Below are 11,886 nucleotides of genomic sequence, written 5' to 3'. Positions count from 1 at the left end.
GACATAAACATATTTAACAGAAGAAACATAGAAAAAGCACTTTTCTCAACAAAAGGAATTGCATGCATTATTTAGTAACAAAAATATACGATTTAGATTTGTTTAAAAACATAAGGAGCAGATCTTCAAGTTTTCTTGTAACATTGGGGTTTTATTGACCGCTTAATGATGATACCAAAGCATAGTAAGATAAAATATTTAAAAATATTAATTTGATGGATATTTTTAATTGTACCACCTACTTGTCTTCTAAGTGTACAGAGGAAGCATTTGAGCAGTACAAAACCATTAACTCAATAGCAGTCTTCTGAAAACATCGTGAAATTAAGAGTTCTGCATGGCTGCTTTATAAAAAAATGGTGTTTATAGGAAGGTTCAGAGTGAGAGATAGTCTTTGAGTTTATCCATAATTACATTAATTCCATCAGCTGGAACTATCATAACGGTCCGCAAAGGTTTCATTGGTACATCATCAAAGGACCATTTGCCGCCCAAACAGGTGTCACTTTCCTCTTGCACAGAGTAGCTGAACTTCAGAAGGGCTTTCTAAACAACAGAAATACATGCATTAGGACAAAAATTTTTAATTAGCATGAAGATATTACATCTTCTAAACAAAGTAAAAACGACTCTATTATGCACATGCTTATGAAGAAGTTATTTTCTTCCCTCTCAAAAGGTCCACCAAAAAAACCTAGAAGAGAATCCACTATTAAGTGTTTCAAACTATTTGCTTTTCACAGAATTTATATCATTCATATTAAATTCTAAAATGATTGCTATCTTTATAGTTTGGTATCAGAAAAAAGACCTAAGAGGGAAAAAAAAAAATCAATGCCCCCTTTATACGCTTAGTGTGCCTCATTTTAGATGGTTTTAAGACAGCATTTCATTCCATGTTATCACATTAGGAAATGCCAACCCTCAGTTGTGCCAACTAGCAGGGATCCTTGACCAGTAACTGGAATATCAGGTTCTTAACAGACTTTCAACCCTGGAACAAGAGCAAACCATTAGCTGTGTAATTTTGAGAATTAGCAGATCAGCCAAAACCCAGGTAAAAGGAACAGTGAGAAGAGTGCAGGTAGAAGAGAGCCTGCATTAAAGATGATAGCTTGGTGTAGGGAACATGTGACAGGCCTGTAGCAATGAATAGGCTCTGCTCTTCTCATGGCCAACTCTAAAACTGCTCAGAGTCGTAAAAATTAAAGTATCTGTAAGAATATGCCATACAGTAATCCCCTCTTTCACACTGCCAGTAGAAATTAAATATTAAGGGGATGGGTACTAATACGAATTCTGAGCAGAATTTCAAAAAGCTCTTGGAGAGTCTCTAGATGGCTGGAGCCACTGAAAGACACACTGATAAAGGATGCTTCTTCAAATAGGTAGGTATCCATAATGTGTATTATTTCTTTTCAGTGATACATACGGCATACAGATAGAACAGTCCCTATTTATTAGCTTTCCTAGACAAAATGCCTGACGGATAAGAAAAACTTAGACCTAACAAATGTTCCTAGTTCCCACACAAGTCAGATTAAAAAGTATCAACCCAACTCCTAAGCAGAAAAAACTCATCTAACCTCTTCCCTTTGCAAGGAAAGTTAAGATCCAGCCTCCTTTTAGGCTTGCTATTTACTAACAGTATCTCAAGGTTGTAAATTTAATTTTGGAAGAACCATCACATAATTTGGGTGGCTTTGTGCAACAACAAATAATTTGAGCAATGGAGGCCCTAAACCTTTGATCAACTCCAAGTCAGGTTATAATAGAGCTTTTCTTCTACTCCTTCAATAACATTTTAAGGAACAGAATAAAGCACAAGGAACTGACAACTGCAAAAAGGCTTCTCTCTGTTTTATAGGGCTCTAAGTGTCCGCCTCACTGCATTTAATACTATTTTATGGCAATCTAATTAATGTTATATGTAATCAGGGAGGATATACACTCCAACACTAATTTAACGCATATACATTATTAAGTACAGAGACCCACTTAAATCTAATATCCTCCATAATGTTTAAAATGAATTTGTTAAAAACACTAGGAAGACTGTTGAAAAGAAAAGCATGTTCAGTTTGAATCTATTCACTTGAGTTGAAAATTATTGCAATTTAGATAAAAGCACACAATTAGTCTTTAAAATGCCACTCAAAATAACAAAACCAAGATAAATACAAAATAGGCCTTCTAGAACATAACACCCATGGACACATGGGCATCACAGGCTTCTCCCCTTCAGTTTTTCAGTAACGTGTTTACAGAGAGTTCAAGTTCGGTTGGTAAAGCTGTTGTGGCAGGAACACAAAAAGAAAATCCCAAACTGTTACTGCATAGAGGCTACAACAGTATTCCCTATAGCCAACAATGAATTCACCCACTTATATTTTTCTTCTTCCCAAGAAATAAAGTTCCAGCCATATCATAGCCTCTAACAGACAATGTCATGAATGATTACATACAGGAACCTTTGCCATTAACCATATGATGCATGTGCAAGTACTTTATCCTGTAGGCACTGCCAGAAATGAAAAATAATAGTCTCCTGACAAAGCAATAATATTGTAGAATAATATTTTTAAAGCTTTGAAAAAAAAAAATAAAGAACAATGAAAACTTCTTGGCATTTCAAAGTACATTTTAAATTTAATTTCCTGCATCTTCCCCTTTCCTGATCTGGCTTGGGACCAGCAGAATTGTGTAGACAGGTTGCCTTAGGAAATAGGAAATAATATTTTCATCTCAGTGTTTTAGCACTTTTTATTAATACACCTGTCCTGAATAGAATAGAGACAGAAAAGCAAAGCGATAGCTAGTTGTTTGGATCTTCAAAAGTTTTTTATTCTGAGCATTTTTTGAAAGTAACAGGTATCCAAAAGGAAACAGATAAATCAGCTTTCCACATATAACCAACAATGACACAAATGCAGAGCTTTGCATCTGTTAAGTTTCTTGGGAAGAGATCTCAAGAGAAATGCATTTAACTGCATTACCAAATCCAAACAAAGCCTCAACAACTGTTTTTTTCTGACACAGGACTAACTATGTAGAGGGAAGGAAAAGAGATCTGTGGATTTAAGCATTAACATGCATTGCAGGTGCTGATCAAGACTGTAACAAGAGAGATTCCTCTGCATTTTTTTAATCTTATTCTTCCAAGTGCTTTAAGATGTGACACATGATTAAGTTAGAGCACCCTTGCAAGTTACTACCTGTAGTTTGAGCTGCCACTCTTAAATGTTTGCAATGTAAATCACGTCAGCTTGAATCTTACTGACAGATATTCAAGCTAACCTGCACTTCCTGCAATTCACACACCCACAGTCGGTCTTCCCTGTTCAGCTGACACATCAATTTAACAAGTCTTTCACATTTCTTATTATTCAGATTAAAGAAGACAACTGCACTGTTCCCCAAACAAAAGGAATTTCAAACTTTCATAAACTCAGAAGTCCTGGGACATACTGCTAAATTCAACATCCAGATTTATTACCACTTGTTCGTGCTAAAAATGTGGACATTCCATTCACAGTATTTCAACAAGTCTGACAATTATTACATTCAATTCAATCTCTTCAGCATTACTATATGAGTAAAGAGATGAAGTTTGTTAATTCTTTGAGGCCAAGACACTGGCCTCAAGACAAAGTAACACCTGACCTTTCTCCTAAAGTCTCTGCTTATTTCAGGTATTCTTTGAATTTTTCCATTATCCTCATAGCACTGGAGGCACTATCAGGTAGTAACGCTGCCACAGGCGGTCTATGTCATACCATCTTATAGTCAGATTAATTGTGACCTGATACAAATAACATATGAGTAAATTCATGCCGATACAGAGGATTAATTTAATAATTTGGACTTAGGGATGGCACACCTCTCCATGATTCTCTAAATACAAAAGGTGCTGTGTTCAATACATAAAAATAGGTTGCTTGCTCAACTCTCAACACTACTCTAAAAAAAGCTGGATTTAATTTAAAAGATATGTGACCATATCTTATTAAAAGCCCCCCTTGAATGTAAGGTGAAACACTTTTTTTGCTGATATCTAAAGAAAAATAAACATTTTAAATTAAAAGAATCACATATGTTACCTCATAAAAGAATTCTTCCTCTGCATTTGCAAACATTAATTCCTCCTTTGGCTGATTTCTCCCTTCCCTCCTCTTAGAATTGCTCTTTGTAGCTTCTGTAAAGGTCTTGCTGATAAGAAGATAGTAGTGGCACTTTCCACAAGGTTTGTTTGTTCTCTGTGCCTCAGTCAACTCTTTCCTAAAGATAAATAAACGTGTACAGATACAATTTAAAAGTACGTTTACATACACAATTTAAACTCTAAACAAGTGTGTAAGTAAACCTTATAAGGTGTTAGTATCAAAAGGATATTCATATTGCAGCCTATTCTGAGCGTCTCAGAAAATAAAATTTTGCATACACATTCCTAGTACTTAAAAATACTATTTGCACTTTAAAACAATAAAAATATGGATGTCTTCCACATCTTACAATATAACCCTTTTTTCCCAGAATCTTGTTTATGGTAGAGAGTCTGTGAAATGATTCTAAGTGCAACTCTCCTGAAAATGCATCACACTACCACTTCCATGAGGAACTATAAATGAAGAGCCAGAAAATACTCTTGCCCACCCTTGTGTCAAACATGTTGTCACTGCAGCTCTCCAAAACCTTTAAGACAAAGAGGCTGAGATCTCAATTTCAGTTGTGACAAGTGCTGTACTAGTGGTAAACCTCAAAGCTAAGCCATCAAGCACCTTATTTCTTTCTCTAAAAACTTTCATGACCAACCCTATCTACATGTTTTCTTTCATATCAAGGTAGTAATTCCTTAAAGGTCTATTTTATTGTTTAAATGAGCTATGATAGCAGTCAACTTAACCTGACTTCTACTCTCACCTCGCATGAAAGAAAAGAAGAAGAAAAAAAAATATCTTAGTTTGATTACTGGAGTTCCTTAACCAACATAATTTCCTGGTTTTCAACACAGCACTAAAACAATGTAACACTGTATCTCAGTGGATTTATTTACTTACTGTCACCCAGACTATGATATAAATCCATGCACTGGTAGAGATCAACCAGCACCTAACCTGCTTTACTCATTTACTTGAAACTAATCAAAACACTGCATATGGTTTTCATGGGCCAGAATTCATCCACCTTGTAAGCCTGTCCCTCAATCCAAATCTTCCATTCCAGAGCCAGACATTAATACAAGAGCAGAAACATCCAAGTTGCTCGTTATCAGCATGCTACAAAAGTTCTCATTTTTAAATTTTTGTAGATCAAGATGAAAATAATCTGCAATACAAAGATAAACTACAATATACATGCAGCTATTTCTGCAATAGAACAGCACATATTCTTAAATTATTTCCTGTATCTTAAAGTATAGAGTTTGAAAAGCCTAAAGATATTAAAATATTTAAAAAATCAACTAAAGATCTGACACGACATTAAAATAATTTTTTCCGTTCATGTCTCACACCTATAGTATCACCTGTCTTAACATAGTTCTATATACATAAGATTTCCAAAAAAAATATGAAGAAAAAGTACTATTCAACATCCTGTCAAAAAAAAACAAACAAACTTACTGAAGCTGCTGGTGCATCGGCAGAGCAATCTGGGGTGGTACATTAATGAATCTTTCACTGAGCAGAAGACCCACAGGCTTAGTACTATCATTTAGGAGTTTATTCAGTTGTTCAACTACATGCTGTTCACAGCTCTTCTCACACCGACTTAGAATCAGCTCTTTGATTTGTTCAGCACACTGTGTACCCTAGAATCAAAAAGTATATTTTCTTCACATTACAGAACAATTATTTACACAAGAAAACCTTGAATGTGGACTTCAGGGGAATATTCTACAGACCTGTTGGCAATTTCCTTAAGCAGTCCCTAAAGCACTGTACAATTTCTCTGAGATTATTTACCAACCCTGAAGCTGAGGGCAAACAAAGGCTCTTAACCGATAGGAATGCAGCTAGGAGCTGCAACACCAGTACACTCAACAGCAAAATTCAAAAGCTGCAAAAGGTGAAAGTGAAGAAATACAAGAGGCTGACAGCTCAGTTACCCTGGAACTACTTCTTAGACCTAGTTTTAACACTCTCTTCCACTCTTTGCTTTATGTTTGACCTTCAGCAACTTACACAGGACTAGATCCAAAAGAAAGCTAAGTGATGTGCAACTTTTAAGGCCATAGTCCTCCATGGTGGAATTTAAAAATCCTGATGCGGTTGTCTAGGCTTGTTATATAAGGCAGAAAGGCAGGATGCAGTCTCACTTATTACTGTCCAGATGTTAATGAGGAATACCAACCTTCCTTTCCGTTAAGTTTAAGCAGCTTATAAAACCAAAGACTTCATCATCATCTTCATCATCGTCACTACTGTCTTCCTGGACTTCTGCTTGCTATTTAATGAAAGAAAAAGCAACAACTCATATTGACATTCTATTTCCACTCTCTGCAGCAAGAAATGTTTTTCTTTCCAGAAGATGCTCAGCAGATGACAACCATCTAGGTAATCTGTACAAACACACAACCTACAAATTCTGGTTACGGTTATGAAAGTGCTGCATCATTGAATGTCTCTGTGTACTTAGAGTCAGCTATATAGAGCGCCAGGTCATGTATCTTCTACAGCAGGATCTTTTGAAAGGCACTAAAATTTGATAGCTCACATATAATAAGCAGCATCTCAGTACAAGGGGTGGCAATATCTTAAGCAAAACCAATTTTCTTCAGTTTCTAACGTAGGGAAATAAACCTGCAAAGTCTTTAAAACCACAGAGCAATAGAGCTTTGATAGAGAGTGAAACAAAAAGCTCAACAAAACTCTGCAATGAAAAACTTGGGGAAAGAACTGGGAGTCATGCAGTTGTAATATAAGGATTGCATTAAACTTGGGCAGGAAAACTGTTGGCGCAGGACAAAAAGGGAATGCATAGCAACGATACCATGCAACACAGTACAACAGCACAACTGTGCCATGGGGGCAGCTTGTTTGGGTTTGAAAGCAACGAGGCCATGACATCTTGAGCACTATACAGTACTGAACAGCCAGGAGTAACTCAGGAGCCTCTGCAGAGTGCTCCACCGCCATAGCAGAACTTGTTCAGGACTCATTTTGGGAACCTTTCCTAGGCCCAAAGAACTCTGCACAAAAGGAAACTGCATGCAGGATATTTTTGGACTATTATCTCTGTACATCCTGAGAATGTATGTAAATCACCGGGTCCTATTTCTTATGGTGATGGTAACAAACTTCTCCATAGCATTTTCAGCATTATTACTCTACTACACCAAAATTCAGAGAAAAATCCAGCTTTCCATACGTAAAAAAGAAATCAACCAAAAGAATAAATCAAATTCCTTGTTTGATTGAAAGTAGGCATGGAAAATTCCAGCTCCCATAGAAGAATTATTGTCAAAGCAAGAAAGAATACAAATTACAAAGACAGGATGCCCTTCTGAAAGTCTGTGATGTCATTTCAGCATAAAAAGTGTACTTCATTTACAAATGTAAATTGTCTTACCTTGATAATACTTCCAATATGATTCTGTTGTATTAATATATCAGTTAATTCAGCAGTGTTAACAGGAGCTTTTAGAAACAACTGGAAAATAAGAAACAAGTATTAAGAAGTTTTAGGCCTGATGATATATCATGGGCAACTTAGTAGAAAATAAAGTCAGTAATTTCTCTAAATTGTTATGCAATACCCTGTTCCAGTTTTAATTTCCATTTAGTGAGTTTGTTTATTTAACTTCCTTCAATACAATACTGTAAAGACTAAAAATCAGCTTCTTGAAGGACTTGCTCCTTGACCTTCCACAAGCTGGCATTTTGCATACCTGGTATCCTCTTGAGTTTGGTATGATCTGAATGCTTGCTGAGCATAGGTTTACAACAGAAACATCCACAAGAAGACTGGAAGCTGCCACGTTGAACAGACAGATTACTTGTTTGTCTGTTCTCTAAGGGCTGTAATTTTTTTTAAAAAAGACAGCTCCATGAAGCTGATTAACATTGAATGAGGTTTTCTGGGCAGCAACTAACACAATGAAGATAAAAAGATTATACACACTGTGGAAGAACAGCCCTACAGTTCATTGGGTAAAGTTCTTGAAACCATGGTTTAGAAGACACATGTTCTTTGTGGCTGTAATTGTTTAATCATCTTGAGCTGAAGAACAGTAAAACTATGAATCAATACAGATCATGTGAACTGATGATTCTGTGTAACTCTTTAGATACTATTTATCAATGAACATATCAACCAAGCTAACAAGAAGTCAAAGTACCTGTTGTAGTAATTTCTTTATCCCATTAAAGTCATTGTCTGATATGGAATGTGCTTCGAATTCAATATTCACTTCCTATGAAAAAGTAAAATAGAGAATATCAAACATACCTGGCAAGAAGCTATATCAAAACAAATCTAAACTATAAGAAACTTGAAGACAAGTAATGGTCAACATCAGAAATGGAACTTATTTCCATCTTTCAGTAATCTCAGTAATTGTTACAGTTATCATTTCTTCTGTAATCTTTAGAGAGCACCTGTGAAAGTAACTTTTTAAAACTGTGTTGTGAACAAACTTTTAATGCTTTGTTCCTGCAATCTGGTTCACACAATTATGTTTACCATAGCCGCATAGACTCTTACTGCAGAGAGGCTTGATCCAGGCAGTTAAACTCTTAAAACTGCAGGATTGGAGTGTAATGCCTTGGCTAAAGATGAAGATTACTGCAGACATTTAAATAATTACACCCCAAACCATACTTCTGCTAACTCCTCAAATCCTAATGGTATCATTAACCCCACTCTGGAAGTCTGCTCAGTAGGCACAGGATGAGACCTCGTCACAGCAAAACAGATTGTGAACTTCTGCTTCTCCTTTCAGAACAAATGCTGTGCACCTACCAAACATTTCTACTGGTATTCTATATTAATAGTACTGCCTGCCAAGGCTGCTTTGCCTACCTATTCTTCTGTGAACCACTGTTTGAGATCATCCACATTTACTTTGCCTTGCAACTGCTGGTTTGGATTCCACTTTCTGAACAATCTAAGCCACTGAGCTTTACTTTTGTCACCAATGAAGACTCGGAACTCTCTCCAGTCCCATATTGAGGTCATGGTCTTTATTGTCCACTGGGAGAAGGGCCTTACAGGCCAATTTACAATGTAGAAAGCAGGTATACAACCAATTTTGAGGGGAAAAAAAATACAGATTGGGTGATGACACACTCAGATATTCTTCTATGGGCTAGTAAAGCAAGGATGCCCTATAGAAGTAATACACAAGCGACTTTCTCAAGGAGGGAACATGGTTTACTTGAGAAGCTACTTATATAAGAAAACAGATTGTATCTTTGGTGTATACAGCATTCACTCCTGGCATCCAGGAACTTTTTGACTGCTTTGAAATTCAAGGATCTTACTGAATGATTAAGCCAGTAAATTCTGAACAAAACACAGTTTACAGTGGTTCTGAACACTGTGCAAATCATAGCCATAAAATTGACATAAACCATGGGAGCACTAGATGTTCTAACACTGGTCTTGCTTCATGGCTTTTCCGCTACCCAAAATAACAGCCTGGTATGAGAGTTTACAAACCCTCCATCTTTAATCTGTTAAAAAAAAAAAGGCAAATAAAGACTCATCATATATTTTGGTGTGTCCTGACTTGCTACTGTGTACTTTATTCTCGTCCCCGCCTTGCACCCAAAGCAAAGCAAGAGCCTGCAAAGCAAGCTGTTACATGCAACAACACTCTGCTATGTACAACAACACAGTAGTGTGCGAAGCTCCTTCTCAACAACCAGGCCCTACTTGGCAATCATATTATTGTTCTCAGATTGACAGAATTACACATGCTTCTTTCTACAAAGAACACATCTGCATGAAGAAAGAGATTTTCCTTTTTCCATGTGAAGTGGTAAGAGGTGAAGGGAAAGGCTAATATGGCAAAAACAAAAATGCTGAGAATTACAGGGAAACAAATGCCCTTCAAGTATATGACTTTACAAATTTCTAAGTTTGTACAGTTATAAATGTTCAGTACATTTCTTTAATATTAGCCATGCACACCTTGATGTCTTATACAAGAATTGAGGGAAAGTCAACACATCTTTATATCAGCACTTCCAAACTGAAATAGATGTAATAATGATACATCATCCTCAAAATCTGGGCTACTAACTTAAAACAAGTGTTATACTGCAAATTTTAGCCAGTGCACAAACACTTGCAAATAAAACACAGTAGTGCACACCAGTGCAGGACATACAGCAACCATCCTCAAAATCCTGTCACTGAAGACTCAAGAAACTTCATCCACAAACACCACAATAAAAAACACTGTCCTACCTACATTATGCAGGAATGCTGAGCACACACAAAAAAAAAAAAAAAAAAGGAAAAAAAAAGGATTACAGCCATTAATTTTAATTTCATAGTGTTTAGACACTAGTGCAACATCTTATATCAGTTTACAAACACCAAACAGTACAAAAACTACTGGCAGTGCTAGTCAAGAACTTCACAAACGTATGTCAGCTCAAACTAAGTCAGTACCCATTTAACATGGCACACATTTCTAGCACATGGTAAATGCGCTTTTCCATCATGTTAGTATGACTGATAACACATCAAACTTACACTTTTTATCATGACATAGTTTTTACAAAAGGTAGGGTTTGGTGTTTTTATTTGCTAACATAAGGTAACTAAGGCCTCATCTAAGAAAAAGGAAGATAATTAACTCAAAGTGAAATCCTAGTGAAGACAATCAAGTCAGCAAAGTATTTAATTTGAAAGGTAAGTTAAAACCCATAGATACTTTTGTTCTTTGGCCCTTTTTTAGCCCTGTGAAATTAACAGATTGCCTTATCACCCAAGGATTTTAATAAGAGTTCAAAGTCAGCGCATATCTCTTCCTTTCCTAGAAAGGGGGACTCCTCCCTCAGTGTTGTGTTTCACAATTAATGCATTTTCACATATGTCTAGGTGCAGATAGAGAGCGAGCAAGCTCAGAAATTAATGTTTGATTTCTGTGAGGTCTGGTGGTTTTTCTTCCCCGCCCCCCCCCAGCCCCTTACACAAAAAGCAGCAGACAGGCTACACGCAAGGGCCAAGTCTGTACAACTGACTGCGGCCTCGGGGATTCCAACATTTAAAAAAAAAAAAAGAGAAAATAATAAAAAAAATTAAGATCCTCCACAACTTTTAACGCAGCAACAGGAACCCACGGCTCCACGCTGGCCCCCTCCCCAACCCACGGGTGCCTCGCAAAGGGCTATAGAGGGGGACAACCCCCCTCGCGGCTTCCCAACAGCTTCCAGTCACAGCTTCGTGAGCCCGGCTGCTTGCTTCTATCGTTTTACAACTTATATTAGCGGCGGTGGATCAAAAGAGGAGGGGAAGGCTCCGGAGGAGGGCAGGGGATGGCCGGGGGGGGGGGGCACGGAGGGACTCTGAGGGGAGGAATGGCGGGCGCGGGCACCGAGGGAGCCTGAGGGGAGGGAAGGCGGGCGCAGGCCCCGCGAGGGGCCCCGCTCCCTCCCCGCTCACCTCATCGATCCTCTCCTCCTCCTCCTCTTCTTCTTCCTCCTCCTCCTCAGAGTCCGACTCGCCCGACTCCGGCTCCGAGCCGCGCTCCTCCTCGGCTGCGGGTTGGGGCTGAAGCCGAGCCCTCCGCTTCGCCGGCGTCGCCATGCTGCCTTGGCGCGCAGGCGCTCCCCACAGCCGGAATAGGCCGCGGCGGAGACAGCGGCCCCGGGCAGGCGCGGTGCCCGCTCCGGGTGGCCGGGCTGCCGGCACTGCTCTTTAGGTGAGCGCCGG

At 38.1% G+C, this 11,886-nt stretch overlaps 1 protein-coding gene across 1 annotated transcript; it reads right to left on the bottom strand.

The window, feature by feature from the left end:
• Positions 1–125: 125 nt before the first annotated feature.
• On the bottom strand, positions 126–11,874 carry BCCIP (BRCA2 and CDKN1A interacting protein). The gene is made up of 7 exons (XM_049809559.1): positions 11,617–11,874; positions 8,339–8,413; positions 7,570–7,650; positions 6,352–6,444; positions 5,622–5,809; positions 4,101–4,278; positions 126–546 (listed from the first exon to the last, which is right to left on the bottom strand). Exons 1-7 carry the CDS (start codon positions 11,758–11,760, stop codon positions 376–378), a joined length of 930 nt encoding a protein of 309 aa, XP_049665516.1. The 5' UTR covers positions 11,761–11,874; the 3' UTR covers positions 126–375.
• Positions 11,875–11,886: the final 12 nt, after the last annotated feature.

The sequence above is a fragment of the Accipiter gentilis genome, chromosome 9 (genome assembly GCF_929443795.1).
Source record: "Accipiter gentilis chromosome 9, bAccGen1.1, whole genome shotgun sequence".
In the NCBI taxonomy this organism is placed as follows: domain Eukaryota; kingdom Metazoa; phylum Chordata; class Aves; order Accipitriformes; family Accipitridae; genus Astur; species Astur gentilis.
This window is presented reverse-complemented; position numbering and strand designations above follow the sequence as displayed.